General features: G+C 44.5%; 1 protein-coding gene across 1 annotated transcript in view; it reads left to right on the forward strand.

The window, feature by feature from the left end:
* The window catches only part of Aco1 (aconitase 1), a 59,495-nt gene that overhangs the window by 3,653 nt on the left and 36,173 nt on the right, over positions 1 to 19,669 (forward strand). The window contains exons 2-4 of the mRNA XM_051157728.1: positions 14,214 to 14,332; positions 15,108 to 15,276; positions 18,273 to 18,410. Of these exons, the coding sequence (XP_051013685.1) occupies positions 14,236 to 14,332; positions 15,108 to 15,276; positions 18,273 to 18,410 (404 nt within the window). The 5' untranslated portion in view covers positions 14,214 to 14,235. The remainder of the gene's footprint in view (positions 1 to 14,213; positions 14,333 to 15,107; positions 15,277 to 18,272; positions 18,411 to 19,669) is intronic.

The following is a 19,669-nucleotide window of genomic DNA, read 5'->3' on the forward strand; positions in this document are numbered from 1 at the left end:
ATGATTAAAGCCAACCTCTGCAGTTGTTTTACAAGTGACACACTGAGTTAACAGTTGAGCTGTTCTCATACTGAGTTACCAGCAGCCTGCCTGGCCGCAGAGCTTTGCAGGTCTTTTTCCCAGCAGCGAGATGAGAAACAAAAACAGGGCCTGGGGAACTGAAAACAGTGACTACTGAAGTCACGTTGTGCTGTGTCGACTTCCCCCTGGACTCTACTGTGACCCTTTGTCCACTTGACTGGGTTTGGGGCCATCGGCTGACTATCTTCTCTCTGCTCCCTCCCACACTCTCTGATTCTGCCTCTCTGTCTTTCTCACTCACTTCTTGTCACTTTTTTTTTTAAAACTATTTTAATAAGAAGCTTGGGGCACGCAAGTACATGGAGAGTGAGTTAATTTCTCCAGTTCTGAACCTTACCTGTTGGCCAGTCTCATTTTTACTCATGTCCGCCTTCCGCCTTCTGCCTACATCACTCCCGTTTTCCTGTGCTAGGTGAGAGTCGTCATCTTCATTTTCAGCTACTTAACAACAACGAGGGGAAAAAAAATCTTTCTTTGTTTTCATTTTTGTTTTTTGTTTGTTTGTTTGTTTGGTTGGTTTTGGTTTTTTGTTGTTGTTTTGTTTTTTGTGGCCATTTGATTTTCTCTCTAAACTGCCTCGCGTCAGCCAGGTGGAGGAGTCCTTGAAGCCTCCTTGTCTTTGCTTTTCCCCTGCCTGAGTTGACTCTGGCTTTCCTCAGGCCTTCCCGAATCCCAGCTGTAGCTATTTTTACCTGCTGGCCCTTTCTCCTGGCCCTTGTCTTACTGTAATTAAGTGGGTGCTAGTTAGGTAAGTGTTAGTCTTTTCTGTCAGGCGGTAACCTTTGTATAAAGGTGTGTCTTTTTATCTTCTTTTCTCCTATGGGACCTTGTAATTACTGTGAAGAGCCTCAAGAAACACCTGCCAGACTGAGTGGCTAAGAGTGGCTGGAGGGGCGCCGTGGGGATGGATGGCTCAGTGGTTGAAGAACGCTAGCTGATCATCCAGGGACTTGGATTCTGTTCCCAGAACCCACTTGTTGTGAGCTCACAACTTCTGAAACTTTAGTTACAGGACATCCAGCGCCGCCTTCTGACCTTTCCACCTGTCTAGGCGCCCAAATGGCGCACATACATGCATTCAGGCAGAACCGTGCTCATCTGCATTAACTAAGAATATTTTCAAAGCTGGCAGTGGTGGTGCCTGCCTTTACTCTGAGTTGGAGGCCAGCCAGGTCCATAGAGTGAGTTCCAGGACAGCCAAGGCTACACAGAGAAACCCTGTGTCAAAAAAGCAAAAAACAGAATTAAAAAAACTTTTTTTAAAGAATCAATGGAGGGAAAGTTTGTAACATAATTATTGAAAAATACATTTTCAGAATTACCTACAGCTGAGTATAAATTTTTTCTTTGCACAGATTTTTAAAAAAAGTTTTAAAGAGTGGTGCTGGTCCACTTGTTTGTTTTGTGTTGAGGAGGTTTTGGTATCTGGTTTGTTACATTCATATTTGGAGGAGCCTTTAGGGTCTGTTCAACCTTAAAGATGCTTTTTCACCACAGGAAAAATACCTAAAAGTACATATCTGATAGTATCACTTTTATTGGATTAACTCTTTTTGCCTCTGCTTAGTAAATATGTTTAAGGTGCAGGTTAAACTTTTTTGTAAGAAAAATAGGCTACTTTTCTAGCTACCAAGCTTCATGAAGTAAGCTAGTAATAGTCTTACCAAATACTGTAACCCATGTCATGGAGCTCCCAGAATGCACTCTGTTTAGTGTGTTAGCTCTTCATTTATCCCATGTGGGCAGAGATGTACAGACCGGCACTGTGACCTTAAATCCACAAAGGAACAAAGTGAGGTTTAACAAAATAGAAGAAACTCGTGTCTACAGCCCTAAGGGCAGTTAGACTAAAGTGCACATTTGAAACAGAAGAATTGGGGAGTTAAATGTTACAAACGTGCACGGACATGAAGCCACCTTGGTAGGCACTGTATGTCAGAGCTGCTCAGCACTGGTGCTTACCGCTGAATGGCTGAGTACGGTAAAACTTCAGAGTGACATCTCATTCTCAGAGCTAGCTGTTTCTCACACTTGGCTATCAAGAGTTTACCTAAGTGCTGGGCACACTGTCCCTGTGATTTGTAAAATGAACTTTTATTAGCCTCTTTAAATTGTTGTCTTGGAGGCTTACTGCCTCCACCCGCCAACCTAGCATTGTCCTAGAAGCTTCTAGCCACCATACAATCTAACCTAGGCCTAGAATGTTTTCAGTCTCTGAGACTTACTGCTTAATAAGCTCACACTTCCTTGTTCTTTCTGGGCTCTGGGCTGGCTGGTTCAACTCAGCTGTTCTGGCTCAAACTCCTCTCCCACCTGATTTATTCAATCTGGCTTCTCTTCGGGCCCCTAGCTGCTCTGCTTGGCCTCAAGCTAACTCTAGCAGTCTGCTCTAATCTCCTGGCTCCTTCTCATTCTCTGGCTCATTCAGTCTTCACCTGAGTTCTCTCTCTCTCTCTCTGCAGCCTGTCTCTGTATTACTGTCCTGGTAAAACTGTCTTTTCTCCTCTCTCCTCTCTCCTCTCTCCTCTTTCCTCCCTCCTCCCTCCTCCCTCCTCCCTCCTCCCCCTCCCTCCCCTCCCCTCCCTCCCTCTCTCTCCTCTGCATTGCCCCTTAAATAGCATCCCTTTCCTCCCTCTTCTCCTGAGAGTTGGGCATATCCTATTCTGTCAAATTTTTTCTGCCATTCAAACATCACTTTCAAACATGGGCGCTTCCTTCTACAAACTACCTTTATTACCTTCATTGTTTGAGATTAAAGGCATGTACCACCATGCCTGGACCTAAGCTTTTCTTTACCTGAAACTTGTTCTATACCAGGCTGGCCTTGAACTCAGATCTGCTCACCTCTGTCTCCAGAACTAAAGACGCTGTTTGCATTCCAGCCAGATCACACAGACCTAAGAAGGTCTTTTGATCTCTTGCCAGAGCAGCAATGTTCTGAATAAAAATTTCTCTACAGTGTTCTCCTTTGAGTTTAAGCTAAAAATTGTACACAGTTTTAAGTTTTACAATAGAAACAATTATCAGTCCCACAAATTTAATAGTCTATGTGTCCTTCCGAAGGTCCGCTCAGCCATTGATGCGATGATCCTCTGTAATTGCAGTCCTGGTTGTCTGTCCTTCGCCAACAGTCCACTTCTGCATCAAGGTTTCCCGGTCTGCCAGCCGGATGGGCTATCTGACCCTCTGCAGCTGGCTTGTTAAGCTGTCTCCAGGGGTAGGCTTTCTTCATCTCCTCCTTGAGCAGTGCCTTTCATTTGGAAGCCGCTCTCCGTCTCTCCCTCTTCTTTTCCAAGACAGGGTTTCTCTGTGTAGCCTTGGCTGTCCTGGACTTGCTCTGTAGATCAAAGACCAGGCTGGCCTCGAACTCACATAGATCTATCCGCCTGCCTCTGCCTCCCGAGTGCTGGGATTAAAGGCGTGCGCCACTGCTGCACCCAGTTTTGGGAGCTTCTCTTATTGAGATCGAATCTTTATCGATTTTGATGCAACCCATAGTCTTTCATCACCTATGGAAACATATGTTGGATATTCCCTCCTCAGTCCAAGGAGGCACAAATACCAAGATTTAATGTCGCTCTATTACTTGTCACATCTTTTATCTAAAGAAGTGGGGGTCACGTGTGTAATCCATGCCGCATGTGACTTACTGAGCTGGAGGTCACTGCCTAAAAGTCTGAGGGGTTGTATCTGGCATTGCAGTCCCTATGTCAACACTTCTGCCTCTGGCTTCAGAGTAGCCACCCTCCTCGCTGTGACGATGCCCCTGGGCAACACACAGGGAAACCGTTGAGATGGGGTTAGATAGTGAGCTTCTGGGAACTCCTTTGCATGAGTGTCCTCTCTGAGTCCACACAGTTCTGAGGCCCTGAGTAGAGACCGCTTTGGGCCGCCAAAACCTGGTGAATGCCAAGGTAAAAGTGGCCCTGTGAGGTCCCTGGAGGCTGCACATACGGACTTTTGTGGTGATGTCCTTTCTCATTTCTAAACTTAAGTCAAAAGTTCATCACCACCTAAATTCAGGGGCTTGAGGAAACCATTCAGCTTTCTTTAAAAAGTCTCAGCTGGTCCTGCTATGTAATGTTTCACCTCTGCTTTTTCTCAAAACTCACATGTAAGCCAGGTATGCTGGCACATAGGCCTCAAATTCTAGCATTTGGGAAGCTGAGGCAAGAGAATCAAGAGTGGAAGACCAGCCTGGGTTATGCACCAAGAAAGTCACAAAAAACAGCACACACACACACACACACACAATCACACACCGACACACATTTATATACACACAGTGACACACATTCACACACTGACACACATTTACACACCGACACACATACATTTATACACACTGACACACACATTTCCACACCGACACGCATACATTTGTACACTGACACACATTCACATGCTGACACACATACATTCACACACTGACATACATTCACACACCGACACACATTTACATACTGACGCACATACATTTATATACACATGCACACACTGACACACACATTCACACACTGACACACACATTCACACACACCGACATACATACACATCTTAGCTGCAGACAAGCTTAGTTGGAGTATCTGCAGGCATCACTCACTAAGCCCACTAATGACCATAAGAAACCTCAGGGAGAAGACCCACATACCCAGGGGAATTGAGGGTGGGTCTTCCCAAGCAGAGCAGAGAGTGAAGCAGGCTGGTCTAGACCCTGAGCTCTGCCTCAGCACCTCTGCTCTGTGGAGAAGTGTCCTGTGTCCCCTGGGGTGGCTGTTTTTCCTAGATGACTCCAGGGTTTATAAATGCTGAAACACAGCAACATTTTGGGAAGCTGTTTTTATTAGCCCCAGTGCTACTAAAAGTAAAAAATGAGTCTTCTGTGGTCTTGATTTACTTCAACTAACTTAAAATGAGTTAATGCTTTGTTTTCGAGATCTGGATATGGACACTGCTCCCTCCAAGATTGGGAAGCCTGCAAAGAGGAAAGAATTTGTCAGGCATTGCTGTGACCTGCCCCACCCCCCAAATCCTGACTGCTTTGCAGAGCTTATGCACATCTGCTAAGTAAGACAGGGTCATTTCTTTGTTGCGTCCCAAGGATTCCCAGTGTCACTTAGTAATGCACTTCAGAGAAACAGAGGTTAGGTTAGAAGCAGGAAGTAGCCATATCTTAATTATAATCTAATATTTTCTTGCTGAGCTCATGTTTCATCAAATGTTTGTGCTAAAAGCCTATGATTTAAGCTGGGTAGACAGCCAGGAATGTGTAACTGTCTTTATCAAAGCCCCCCAGTGGCTGAAAAGCCTCACTTAGCCTCTCAGCTTGCAGATTACTGATGCCTTGAAGTGAGAATTGCACGCAGGAGGCGCGCCTTCCATGTCTGCTGCGTTGGTGGCTTCAGTGAGGGAGCTTTGATCTGACCTTCCTTCCCGTTGGCCCTGAACTGCCTGATGCCCTTGTGCTACTTTACCAAAGAGCAGGTCCCCACATACATTCTGTTTGTATACTGGTTTACCTGTTTAATCTGTGTGTACTGGCTGGTAAGGGCAGGAGCTTAGCCTCTGTCTCTTTGCTGGTGTCTCCCTGGGACCTGCACCGTTCCTGATACGTATCAGATACTATCAGTATCCACTGAGTGCACAAGTCAGGAAATTGTTTTTCCTTAGAGAGGACTCTTTAGACCACTGTCCCGCCTTACCTTAGACCTGCAATCTCACTGTGTACATGGGACAGTGACACACTGAAATGTTCGGTGCGTAAGTGAAAACTAATTTTTAACATCCATTTAAAGATGTAGAAATATATGGCCTAATATAGTCATATAGTTATCTAGGATAGGACAGAAGACTGAAAGGAAATAGACCAATAAATAACTTGTAAATTTGCGAAGAAGAGACAGCCTGGTGGCCAGGCCTTCTGAGAGGGGTGCTTTCAGCTCCCTGACAGCCTTGTGCCTAGCATATAATTGGTGTTCAACAAAAAATGTGCTGCTGAAAGGAGACAACTTTATTGGTTTTGGTTGGTTGGTTGTTGGGGGAGCATTGTTATGGTTTTTTGTTTGTTTGTTTGTTTGGTTGTTTTGGTTTTTTGTTTGTTTTGTTTTGAGTCAAGGCCTCACTATGTAGCTCTGGCTGTCCTGGAACTCACTGTGTAGATTTGGCTGGTCTTGAACTCATACGGATCCACCTGCCTCTGCCTCCAAAGTTCTGGGATTAAAGGTGTGCACCCAGAAATTTTTAAAAGATGTGTGTGTGTGTGTGTGTGTGTGTGTGTGTGTGTGGTGGTGTACAGTGCCTGCAGAGCTTGGAAGCAGGTGGGAGATCATCTGGAGCTGACGTTACATGTGGTTGTGAGATGTGAGTGCTGGGAATCAAATTCAGGGCCTCTGCAAGAGCAGTAAGTGCTCCTAACCACTGGGTCATCTGGCCTGCCTCAGAAGACCTGGCTGTCATAGAGTCATTGCTTTCCCCAAGACTTTGTCTATGCTTTCCCAAAATAGATAAATGTACTGGATTCTCTTTCTAAGGTATTTAGTTACAAATGTCATAAACAAGACCCTAGCTTTTAGTTATAAGTTAAGAGGTTTTCATTTGGACTAAATCATTTTTATAAATAGCTGAAAGGATCAGAATTGCCCTGTCTCTGAGGAAATAAATCCATTTCCCACATACACCCACAGCACACAGAACAGCAAAGCCTTTGTTAAAAGGCCCTGTGGATGAGCTGAGGGCAAGCCTTCCTGGAGGCATCTGACCTCAGTGTTTATGCTTACATAGACATCCTTAGGAAAAAAAAATTTTAACATAAAAGTTGTTTATAAGTAGCATAATATTTAGACACTTAAGAGTCAGTTTAGGAATAGAACGAATTGATTTTTCTTTAAATAGAAAAAGAGAAAGAATGAATGAAAGAAAGAAAAAAAGGAAGGAAGGAAGAAAGAATAGTTGTCTTTCCAGTGAACTAAAGTAAACCTTAAACATGTAGTGGCTGACTTTGGAGCTGTGAACATTCAGGCTGTATGCATTTAGAATGGACTCTGAAAAAGAAGGCCACCTAGCAAGAAATGCCAAGGAAGCCTCTGTCTGTTTATGACATAGATTTTATAAATCTGCACCCTGCTCTTGTTTTCTCTGGGTCCCAAGTGAGCAGTCCTGAGGGTGTGCTGTCTGTGCTTCAGAGCCCAGCGGGGTGACTCCTGCCCCATCAGGCTTGAGCAGAGCATGCAGTTCCCAAGAAGCCCCAAACTCTGCACTCACCCCACTTCTAATCGGGTTCTGTTATGCAGGACCACTCCTCCGCTTCCTCCCCCGAGGGAGGGTGCGAGGGCAGTGTTGACTGTAGGGCCAGTTGAGCATCAGGCAGCTTGTCAGGGTTCAACTCTGATAGTGAGATGTAACATAGGCCTAGTTAGTCTGTAGGCTGGAGTCACAGGGAGAAGACGCAGCCTTTTTTTTTTTTCACCCTGATCATTGGCAGTCAGCTGATGTATCACCTGTTACAAACACATATGCCTTTGCTGAACAAAAAACAGCATGTGCCCTTAGGTACTGATGCTGCTGTGTAGGATATGTCTCGGCATGCTTTTCAAGCAAGAGTGATGGTTTGGCATCCATCCTTAAGCACTACCCAAGTCTTTCTCATACAACCCTCCAGTTAGATTGCTGCTTGGATATGGAAGTTTAGCCTGGAGCCACACAGAGCAAAGCACCGACCTAGTCAGCCTCTTTTCTCGCTGCTGGAGGAAGAGAGGCTCTCGTTTTGCAAGCACGAAGCCAATTGCCCAACCCATTTTCGAGCCCCGTTTATGTAAGGGGAAATCTAACAAGAGTCTGAGCCCAGATTCAGAGCAAGGGCTGTCCCATCCTCTCTGGGGTTACAGACCTGACTCTCAGCCACATTTGTATCTCACGTACATTCCTTGGAGATGAGAGCATGCGGTCACCCACCAGAGGCCATCTCAGTTTGTCACTCAGTTTGACACTACTGGCAGACAAGCAGTTTCCAAAAGAAATTCGCACACATAACAAACAGACAGATGGGAAATATTCAACTTCTTTAGCTATTAAAGAACTGTAAAGATTGGGTTTTTTTTTTTTTTTTAAATCTCTCAAAACTTGACAAAATATAAGAGCAAATTGTCTTGCCTTGTCTATGCACCTCCATTCACTCTGCCTAGAAGGACCATGACACTAACACAGCCTTTCCTGAGTGCTTGTGGGGGAAAGCAGAGGCATACAAATCCTTTCACCTAGCTGTCCTGCTTCTAGAAACTGACAGCTAATGATTTATTAAGTGGATTACAGGCCTGCTAAACCTCTGTGTACAAAGGTGTAGCCTCATTTGGTGATGTTTGCAAACAGCCCAGGTCAAGGTTTGTCTAGGGTGTGATGAAGGTTAAGGTCATGCTGGATGTATGTGCAGAAGTGAAGGCTCCAGACCTGGCAGGTATCCCACCCTGAGGCCATAGCGCAGTTACCAGCAAGACAGAGGAGCCCAGACTCAGAACCTTACCCACATGACTTCCCCCTTTAGTATGTCTCCCTCAGATTGGCTATTTGTACCTGATACTTAGGGTGTGTGTGTGTGTGTGTGTGTGTGTGTGTGTGTGTGTGTGTGTGTGTGTGTGTGTGTGTGTTTTGGTTTCCTCTTAAAAAAAAATCAGTGTTTGTATTCTCCACTCTACTGTGCAGGTACAGTGAACAGTTTCCCACCCTGTGCAGGTGTCTCTTAGTGCTTTCACTTGACTAAATGGCCAGAGATGAGTGTTCCACAGCCCTAGGAATTCAGCTAAGCCTCCAAGGAGGGCAGGCTTTAAATGATTGCTTTAGCTTCATTCTTTAAGACAGCCTGGCACAGTCTTTCTTTCTTTCTTTCTTATTTTTCTTTTCTCCTTTTTACGTGTTTGCTTTTCCTCTTGCCTCTAATACAGTCACATTCCGTGAAACAGAAAAGGCAGCAGCCTAAAACATATGTCAATGGATAACGACTCTTTCCATTTCCCCAGCAGAAGAAACTAGGATAATGTGCTGGCCTCTTCCCCAAATCCACAGTTCCTGCTCTGGGTCCATTCCAGTCTACAGTGTTATTATATGCAGATTAGATAGAGAAAACAGACCAGAGACTGGGGCAAAGCCACAAGGGAGAAGCACAGAGAGAGAAGAAAGCTGGGGCCTCTGTTTGCTCGAAAGTAGCCGATTGTTGGCTCTCTTGGACAAAGCTGCAGGTCTTGGAGGAGTTTTGGAGTTGGTGGTACTATGGCAGTACTCACGAGTTAGGAGTGGGGTAGAGTCTGACCAGGGAAAGGGGCTGACCTAGGAGGCGTTGACCATGCCTGGAGTCTATGCTAGATCTCGACCTGTTCCCAAGCTAAAGGTCTGTCCCCTCACTTCCTCATTGAAACGTGGTCCTTTGGGGATTTCCTGTGGACTTACTAAACCTCTGAGACCTCCTGTAAGGACACTTGCACTGAGAGTGACGATGTGGGCGGGGCCTTGGAGTGCCCCTGGATTGAGTCCTCTGGGTTTATGAAGGGTGACTATTTCCCAACTCCCAAGCGAAACCAGTTTTTAGTTGCTGTAACACAGCTACTATTGTTTTTGACCTGTGGCTCAGTAAAGATGGGCAGGGACATGTGATAAGACATGGCTCAGAATAGTGCTAGAGGAAAGAATAATTCCACCATTCAGTACTGAGCTGGCCCTTGGAGAGTTCTGTAGGGGAGGCAGGTGGGTAGCCTGGCTGGGCCAGCATCACTTTCACAGCCGGAGTCCTTATACCCACCACATGGTCCCGCAAAGGGAACAGCCAGAGTTCAAATCTCATTCTGTCTCCTCCTAGGATAAATACGTTGTACCATTCCTCAGAGCTGCTGTTTCCACAGCTGTGAAATGGCATTGATGATGAGCTCCATTGAGGGAGCTCTCACCAGGACTGCAGAGGACAGGACGAGGGGTGACTTCCACACTTCTCCCTCCTGATCCCTCTGTGATTGCGGCCTTACGTGGCCTTGGGTATAGGTGTAGAACAAGGCACCCAAATACTTACTAAAGTCAATATGAAGAAATGTATTTTCAAATAAAAATTTGATATATATGTGTTAATTGTAATTATATATAATTTTGATATGCATTAAAGAAAAAGTTTACACACTAATGGGATGAGTGCACTTGTGTTGTTTTATATGAAGAATTAAATCCTGGCTGAATATTTGATACTGCAGAATTAGAGTTGATTGGTATCCTGATTTTGTAATTGTCAGTGCTGAGAATGCTGCTTCATATAAATATATAGTACAAAATGGCAAATTTGCATTTCAGAAACTAATAGAAACTCTATTGAAATCCTAATCCAAAATTCATGTAATGGTTTTTAAAAATGAAACTCAAGTTAGCAATCAAATTGCACTTAAAACAAAAAACAAACATTTGAATACAGTGCAACCCAAAGATAAACTAATCTGATACTTACAGGAATGTCAGGAAGAAATATTAAAAGTCTTTGCTTTCCATAATTAAATCACTGTGTTTCTGTAAGAACAGAAAACTTTGACTGCAGTTCATAACTTACAGTAGCTTTAAATCTGAGCTGGGCAACATTGTCTGGTGTTGAACACGTGTGTGTGTGTGTGTGTGTGTGTGTGTGTGTGTGTGTGTGTGTGTGTGTGTTCAAAGCCAGGGCTGCAGAGAAGTCACTCAGGACAGTGTGGGTGAAGACTGCCAGAAACATCTCAGCATCATTACCCGTTTGATTTTGAGTTGATTTTTTTGGTAGTTGCATCATATTTTTCCTAGCCCACCCAGGTGCGGTCACATGACCCCATACAGAGTTCCAACCCACTGGGGCCCTCAGCCTGGTGCCTACTCACTGAGCGGGAAGTGCTTCCTTTCTCCTCTGATGCCCACAAGTAGAGTTTGCTTCATGGTCATAACCCTCCTAGAGTTACCAACTGCCAAAGGAGAGGGAGGCAGGGAGGACTCTCCATACAAGCCAGTTTCTGCAGGAGCCATATTGGCCACTGCATCCGTCCTAAGATATGACCTGGCTTTGAAGGGTGGTTGGAGTAGCAGGAATCATATGGGGACTAGTGTTAGGCCCGGGGCATCTAAGAGCAGGGCTAAGCACATCTTGAGCTACAAGCAGAAGGGGTGGGGGAGGAGACTGGGAATGGCCTGTAGCTTTTAAATCTCAAAGCTTTCCCTCAGTGACATATTCTCTCGAGCAAGGCCACGCGTGCTAAAACTGCCCAAACAGTCCCACAAACTGGGGACCAAGCATTCAAGTACCTAAGCCCCTGGGAGGTGGGGGTGGGTAGGTGGGTGGGGGAGGGGGAGGAGGGGAAGAGGGAAGGGGGGGAGACATTCTCACTCAAACCACCACATTAGTCAGATTGGCCACAAGGCAAATCTGTGGGGACATCTTCTCGATTAATACTTGATGCGGAGGGTCCAGGCTGCTGGGAGTGGTGCCATGCCTGGCCAGGTGGTCCTGGGGTGTACAAAAGAGCAGGCTGAGCGAGCCATGGGGAGCAAGCCAGCAAGCAGTGTTCTTCTGTGTCCTCTGCTTCACTTCCTCCTGTCAGGTTCCTTCCCTGACCTCCCTCAGTAATGGTTTGCGACCCCAGAGCTGGAAGAGGAAATAAATTCTTTCCTTCCCCCCAAGTTGGGTTTGGTCAATGTTTTGTCACAGCAACAAAAAACTCAGTGTGAGACAGTGCGCTGTGGCCCTGCTGGGCTGGCAACTTGAAGTGCTTCTCCCCAAGACTACATAGTCCGTAGCCGCCAGGCGTGGTGGCTCGCGCCTTTAATCCCAGCACTTGGGAGGCAGAGGCAGGCGGATTGCTGTGAGTTCGAGGCCAGCCTGGTCTACAAAGTGAGTCTAGGACAGTCAAGGCTACACAGAGAAACCCTGTCTCAACAAAAAAAAAAGACTACGTAGTCTGGCTGAGTTAAGCGCTTCAGAACAGAAGTGTTAAAGATTTTACATTATACCTGGCCAGGGTGGCGTATAGCTGTAATCCCAACACCAAGGGGCAAAAGGAGGATTGCTGGCATAAGTACATAGCTAACGTTGGCTACATAGTGAATAACAGGCAAGCCAGGGCTACATAGTGAGACCCTGTGTCAAAATATTCTTTCAGATTATTCTGGCTTTTGAAGTATTTGCTTGTGCACAATTAGATCTCTCGGTTGATAAAATGGGTTCTGGATATGAAATTCATTTGCTTATGCGTCATATACCCCTCATACGCATAGCCCAAAGCTAATCTTGTACACTGTTTATTCGCACACCTGTTTCAGTTGTGCCTAGTCACATGAGTTTAATTATGAAATCTTGCATTTATGTCATCCTCTCAATAGGCAAAAAGTTACGCCTTCTCGGTCATTTTAAATTTAAGATTTTTTGTTTGGCACAGTAGTTTTGTACTGCACTTTGGATAGATACACAGATAGCTATTTCTCTTAAGATTTGTAACTGGGTTTTTTTTTGTTTTGTTTTGTTTTTGTTTTTGTTTTTTTTTTTTTTTTTTTTAGAAACCTGTAGTACTCAGTTTGAAGTATAAATGCTAGTAAAAGAGGCACAAAACCCAAGCCTTCCTCCTGAGCTAAGCAGTCACAAAAGGAACTCCTGTGTCCTCTGTGAAGAATTATGCCATCTATCTAGAGACTTATCCTCAAAAACATTTCTATCCTGTGCAATAATGTCCTGGCATATTGGTCACTCTATAGTTGTATTAACTACCTAAATAATAATTTACTCATCTAAACCCTGATATTAAGCAGGGGAAGTGCTAACCATTATTTAAATTAAAAATATTGGGGAGAAGCTGGAGCGGTGGCTTAGGGCTTAAGAGTACTTGGTATTCTTGGGGAGCATCTAGATTCGGTGCCCAGCACCTACATGGCAGCTCATAAATGCCCTTAACCCCAGTTGCAGGCGATCAGACACCTGCTCTAGTACCAAATACACCCGGGGCACATATACTCATATATGCAACCAAATATTCATACACATAAAAGAAAAGTAAATAAAAATATTGGGGAATAGATTGAAGAGTGAGTCCCACTTCAGTGTATTCATCTCTCAATTGTGTTGTTACATGAAAGCACCTTTTATATGTGTGGTGGACCTAAAGATAGTGTCTTCCTGAGCTAGGGTGGCTGTCCCCTGCAAGCATATGTGGGGAGTTGGAGGAAAAGCAGGAGAAGGGGAGAGAGGGCAGGTGGGCTCACGGACACAGCACACTGCTTACTATCAGACGTCAAGGCAAGTCAGGAAGACGTCCAACTGGCATATTAAAGTTTTATAGACGTGCTGCAGAGATTTTAGAAATAGAAACACATAGACCAGTCTCAAAAAACAGGCTCTCGGTCCCTACTTCCACAGCTGAAGTGAGGTACAGCTTCACCGTGGTGATGGCTCTACCGAGGCAGAGGCAGAGGGATCACAAGATTCCTACAGATGCATAAGCTCATCTCTGTGGCCTCCTGGCTCCTGCCAAAAGATGAGTCCAGCTTCGAGGTCTGCTTATATAGGCAAGATCTTCTGTGAACTGCGTCTTCTGTTTCCTCTTTTTCTACATAAAGTTTGTGGGAAAATGTTGGAAGGCTGTAGGAACAAGATGCAAAGTTCGTGGGCTGTTTGCTGTTTTGAGAAGCTAATGCTGGCTCTCAGACATGGTAGTTTCACAAGAAACACATTTGGACTGGGCGTGGTGGTGCATGCCGGTAATCTCCAGCACTCAGGGAGGCAGAGGAAGGAGAATCGCTATGAGTTCGAAGCTAGCCTGGTCTACAAAGCAAATCCCAGGACAGCCAAGGTTACACAGAGAAACCCTGTCTCAAAACCTAAACAAAACAAAAACAAGCAAACACATTTATTTGAGACTGTTACTTTTGTGTTGATTTAAGCCTCATCCCACCTACTATTTTGAAAAGTTAATCTGTGATTTATATATGTAAATGCGTACCATAATTTTGCCAAAGGGCCCAGCTTCCAAAATAAAAATTAAATTATCTTCTATTTTAAAATTTAATTTTTATTAATTCCTTGAGAATTTCATACATAGGTAAAGTATATTTTGGTTATATTCACTCTCCACTTAGTCCCTCCCAATTATTTTGTTTTTCAGGGACACTTGACTGTCAATAATCATGAAGAACCCATTTGCACACCTTGCTGAGCCCTTGGACCCTGCACAACCAGGAAAGAGATTCTTCAATTTGAAAAAGTTAGAGGACTCAAGATACGGTGGGTGCATTGCTCTGTGGGGCAGTTGTTCTGCTAGCAGCTGGTTTCATGTTTACACAATTGATTATGCAATTGTTTGGCCTTTAGGAGATTTGGAAGGCTACATACACAGACTCACGAACACATTCCCAAATGTACATCTTACTGTCTTTCCTAGTTCATAGGAGTCACTTTCACATATTTCAAGATAGAATTTTTACTTTGTAAATAGATTTTTTAAAACAAATTATTGTTTTTATATGCAGCGACCATGCTATATTGTGTCCAGGGGTTTAATTGTAAATGTGTCATGTTCTCATTTGTTGAGCATTAGTTTCTTAAGAAATATTTATTCTGTGTATCTATAAAAATATATATCGCTTGCAACATACCACACAGTGAAGGGCTAGACTGATGGTGAACTGTGGTGAATTAATGGGAACTTTTCTTTCTGTTCCAGGAATTCAAAAAAACTAACCACTTAACATAAATAAATAAACTAATTGTTTTAGCTTAGTCTCTGCATATTTTCAACTACTGCATGTCCCCTAAATCCACTCACTATATTTAGTTTTCACCACATATACATTTTAAACTTGTCAATCTCATTACCCCCTTTCCCTATTAGAAGAATAATCCAATGTCTTGTATCAATTTATCCAAAGATTGTCCTTAAAGAGCACTCCGAACAAAAGATACCCTGTGGTTTGTGAGGGTTTTGTTTGTTTGTTTTGGTTTTTTGTTTTGTTTTGTTTTTTTGTTTTGTTTTTTTAATGTTTTCTACCTTTACTCCTAGGTCGTTTACCGTTTTCTATCAGAGTTCTCCTGGAGGCGGCCATCCGGAATTGTGATGAGTTTTTGGTGAAGAAAAACGACATCGAAAATATCCTGAATTGGAGTGTCATGCAACATAAGAACATAGAAGTGCCATTTAAGCCGGCCCGCGTCATCCTGCAAGACTTTACGTGAGAGCCAGTTTACTTTCCCTCTGCCTGCTTTGTCAGCTTCTCGAGAAAGTTCTCACTTTAACAGAAACGCTTTGCCTCCCAGTAACCGGGAGTTAAAGGAAAAGGAAGATTCTCTTAGCCCTGGAACAAGAGAAATGCTGCTGTGTAGGTAGCAGCCACACCCCTCGCCACTGACAAGGGTACACCGAGAAGGGTAGAAGAGAGCATGCGCGGGACTATGCAGCATCTACAGCGCTGGAGCCTATTGCTGGCCGCTGTGCCTGCTGCACACTGTTGGGCTGGCTGAGGAGAGACTTCCTGAGGCCAGGCTCCCGCTCAGCTCGCATGCTGCTGCTCCTGAAATCCGCGCCGCCCCGCCTGTTGAGGCACAATTCCTCAGACCCATCTTCCCATTTTGCAGTGAGGTTTCTCCGTTCCTTCGGTGGACCCAGGTTCCTTATGTAGAAGAAAAATCAGCAGATTTTATATTTTAAAGATAATAGACTTAATTCGAATAAGTCTGATTAACAGCCCGTTTTTCTGAATTCTAACTACTTTTTAAAAATTGTGTATAATCCTTGTGTATGGCACATTGTTTCATCAGCGGGTACCGCCCACTGAGCGTATCATTCCCTTAACTCCTGCTCCCCCTTTCTCCCCACCCCTCCCCCTCCTGTGGTCCCTGTTGCTCTCCTATACAGCTTCATATCTACTTTCATGTGCTGTACATTTACATAAAATTTAGGGACCACAAATGAGAGAAAGCGTACATCTGTCTTTCCGACTGCTGTGGTTTCCTCTACACATTATCCCCGGTGCACTCCTTTTCCTGCACACGGCTAACTCTTGGGGTTAAGTGTACTACTTTAGAGCACACTGTGTGTGCTGTACTACTGTTTTTTTAATCCACTGTTCTTCCTTAGACTTCTCGTCAGTTGCATAACTTAGCTGCTGAGGCAGGGCTGCAGTGAACACTGATGCTCAGTGGCTCTGCGACGTGTTGACTTGGAGCCTTCGGGCAAGAACCCAAGAGTGGTATTGTGTGGAACATCTAAAACCAGTTAGCTCTTTAAGCTCTCCCTGTACTGACTGCTCACTGTGGCCGGACTGATATCCACTCCCACCCACTCCGTGTGCTGTTCCCTTTGGCCCACGTCCTCAATAGGTGTTGATGATTTTCTTACCGACTTCCGTTCTGATTGGGGTGAGATGGAATTCCCAACGTAATTTCACCTTGCTTTTCTTTGGTAGCTAGTGAGGGATTTAAGCTGGTTTTGTTTTTTTTTTTTTTGTTTTTTTTGTTTTTTTGTTTTTTTTTTTTCTGTGTTTATCAGCCATTTGTATTTTATCTATTGAGAGCTGTCTTTTTCATCTCGTTAGTCTGTTTATTGGTTGGGTTGTTTGCTTGTTTAGTTTTTGAGACTCCTGCATATTCTAGATGCTAGGTCTCTGTCCGCTGTATCGCTAGCAAACATTATCTCCCACTGTGTTGGCTGCCCCTTCGCTTGATTTCATTTTGCATGCAGAAGCCTTTTCATTTTATGAGGTCTCGTTTGTCAGCCATTGGTCTTATTTCCTGGGTAGACTGAAATCCCGCAGAGAAACACCTTGCCCACACTTACGTCTTAAAGGTTTCCCCCACTTTTCTTCTGATAATTTTAGAGTTCTGTGTCTAATGTTAGGTGGTTGGTCCATTTGAGGTTGGTGTCTGTGCAGGTGAGTGAGGCTCTTCTCTTTACATGTAGCTAGCCAGTTCTCCCTGCATTGTTTGTCTTTTCTCTGGCATAAAGCAGCATTTTCCCCAAATCTGGGGGGCAGTACTGTGTGAATTTATGTCTGGATTCCCTATTCATATTATTGATCTATATGTCTGTTTCTGTGCGAGTCCCATCCCGGGTGGTGGTGATGGTGGTGGTGGTTACTATTTCCCTGCAATATAACTTGAAATCAAGAATGATGAAACCTCTAGTATTACTGTATTTTTCAGATCATAAGATGCACTTTTTCCCCCAAAAGTTGGGTGGTGGGGCGGTTAGGGTGTGCCTTACGGTCCAGTTGCTGTTCTTCCTGTTTTTCTTGTTTTACTGCTCTAAGAACTGGGTGTGTGTTTTATAGTCTGAAAAATACCGTATTCATTTTGCTCAGTGTGATGGTTAGTGTCGTCGCCTGGGCCTCTGAAAATGTCAGTGATGGATTATCTCGATGTGGGAAGAACTGTCTTAATTGTGGGTAGGGCCGTTCCCTAGGCCAGGGACCCCGACTGTCTGAGTGGAGTGCTGTGGGAGAGCTGGGCATTGCTGTGCATGTGAGTAGCTGCTTCAGGCTTCTGCCTTGGCTCCACCATGAAGGGCGGGGTTACACCACAGTGACCCCCTTCTCCCTAAATGAGTGCTGTGTATCATGGCTTATCACAGCAACGAGAAAAGAAGCTAAGATGCCTGGGTTACTTTGGCAGCCTAGGGTCTCCGTGCTTTCAATGTGGTGGGGGCTTTTCTTTCTGTAAAGAATAGCATTGGAATTTTGATGCAGATTGCACTGAGTCTGCAGGTGATTTGGTAATATAGTTACTTTTACAACATTGATTCTTCCGTGAATATGGAAGCCTATCCATCGCCTGGTGTTTTCAGATTCTTTCTTTGGTATTTTGAAGTTTTCAGTATAGAGACCTTTCACTTCTTTGGTATCTGATTCCAAGGTATACACTCGTTTGAGTCTAGTAGAAAGTTGAAGGGTTGCTCTGGAAAGCTGTCACTCTAGTCAGGGCTCTTGTGTCAGCTTTCCCACAGTTTCTTGTGTCCAAGTTAATTTGTCGGTGGAGTTCTAAAGGGAGATTCTAATCTCACTTCCCACCCGTGTGACTTCTGCCCAAGGAAATATGGTTAGACACTTCACTTTCCTACATCTCCTGTGGTTAGCTCCTCTGAGGAGACCCCCTTCTCAGTCCTAACATTGGCAAACGTGCAGAATCCAGTCCCACGCACGGCTGTTTTATGCTTGCGTCTTTCTTTCCTTAGGGGCGTGCCTGCTGTGGTTGATTTCGCAGCCATGCGCGACGCCGTGAAGAAGTTGGGAGGAAACCCAGAGAAAATCAACCCGGTCTGTCCCGCCGACCTTGTGATTGATCATTCCATCCAGGTTGACTTCAACAGAAGGTGAGGAGCGGCAGGAGGAATTCTTTGGTTTTCTGCTTTGTGAAAAATAATGGAATACATACATATCTTCAAAAATATGTGTCCGTGTTGGGCTGATGATGGCTCGGCAGGTTGGGGTTCTTGCTGCCAAAGCCTGAGAGCTTGAGTACGTCCATCCTTGCGACCCACACGGAAGAAGGAGAGGACCAACTCCCATGAGTTATCCTCGGACCTACTCATGAGGGCCAGGGAGCGCACATGCACACAAACCCACATGCACACGAATAAGTAAATGTCAGAGGGGTTTTAGGGTGTGTAGGTATTTAAGAATATCTTTAAAGATGTGGCCATGAAATTGACTTCCAGCAACTAGTACAGAGAAATGGATTGTGTTAACCCTGTTATTGCTTGCCTGTTTGCTTTGGTTAAGCGTGGGTCTGTGGCTTGAATCTATCTTGAAGTCTGATTCCAAACACACATGTTCATTTTGCTCGGAGAGCTTGTCAGAGCATGTCTCTCTTTAGAAGAGTTGGGGTGGTTTTCATCCACCTCAGCTTTATTTTAGTTCTACCACAGCTAACTGTTGTGTAGCTCACTACCTGTGCCTGACCATGATGCCTACATTTGCTTTAACCTTCATCTCTTCTGCTTGGGGGTACATCCTCACCCCAGCCTCTCCTGCCAATGACTGTCCCGTCTTTCACAAGCAGCTTAAATTCAACCCCTCATTATCCAGCCTGTGCTGTGTTCATCTTGAGAGATTCGTTGTCTAGAATCCATGGGAGCCTTGTTTACTGGACTGGAGCTGTGCATGTAATAGACACTTAACATAACTAAAGCAGGCGACCTTGAAACTATCCCTAGGTTAAAGGAGAAGCTAAGTTACCATGACGGAGCTACGTCTATATAGGGTGTCTCCTGTTCATCTCTCTCTCTCTCTCCCCTTGACATCTAGGGTGTGGACACTCAAATGCCTTCACAAAGAAATTGAACATATGACTTTATAGTCGCAAACTAGCTGATTAACGCTGACCTCTTAATAAACATCCAAAAAGGGGAATACTTCTTAAGCAAAATATCGGTAGAATTTATAAAGGTAACCGTGGGGTTTCGTGTTTAGAAGTCAAGCAGTGACACTCAGTCTTCCTGGGCTGTTTATTTTAATGAACTTTCCATCTCCATTCCTGTTCTCCAAAAATGTTTGCTCAGATTGGAACCATGGGAGTGAGTCTTCGGGCTAGGTGGCATCCAGGAGCAAAATTACTGTTCATTTCCAGTCT

Source organism: Acomys russatus, chromosome 2 (genome assembly GCF_903995435.1).
Source record: "Acomys russatus chromosome 2, mAcoRus1.1, whole genome shotgun sequence".
Lineage (NCBI taxonomy): Eukaryota > Metazoa > Chordata > Mammalia > Rodentia > Muridae > Acomys > Acomys russatus.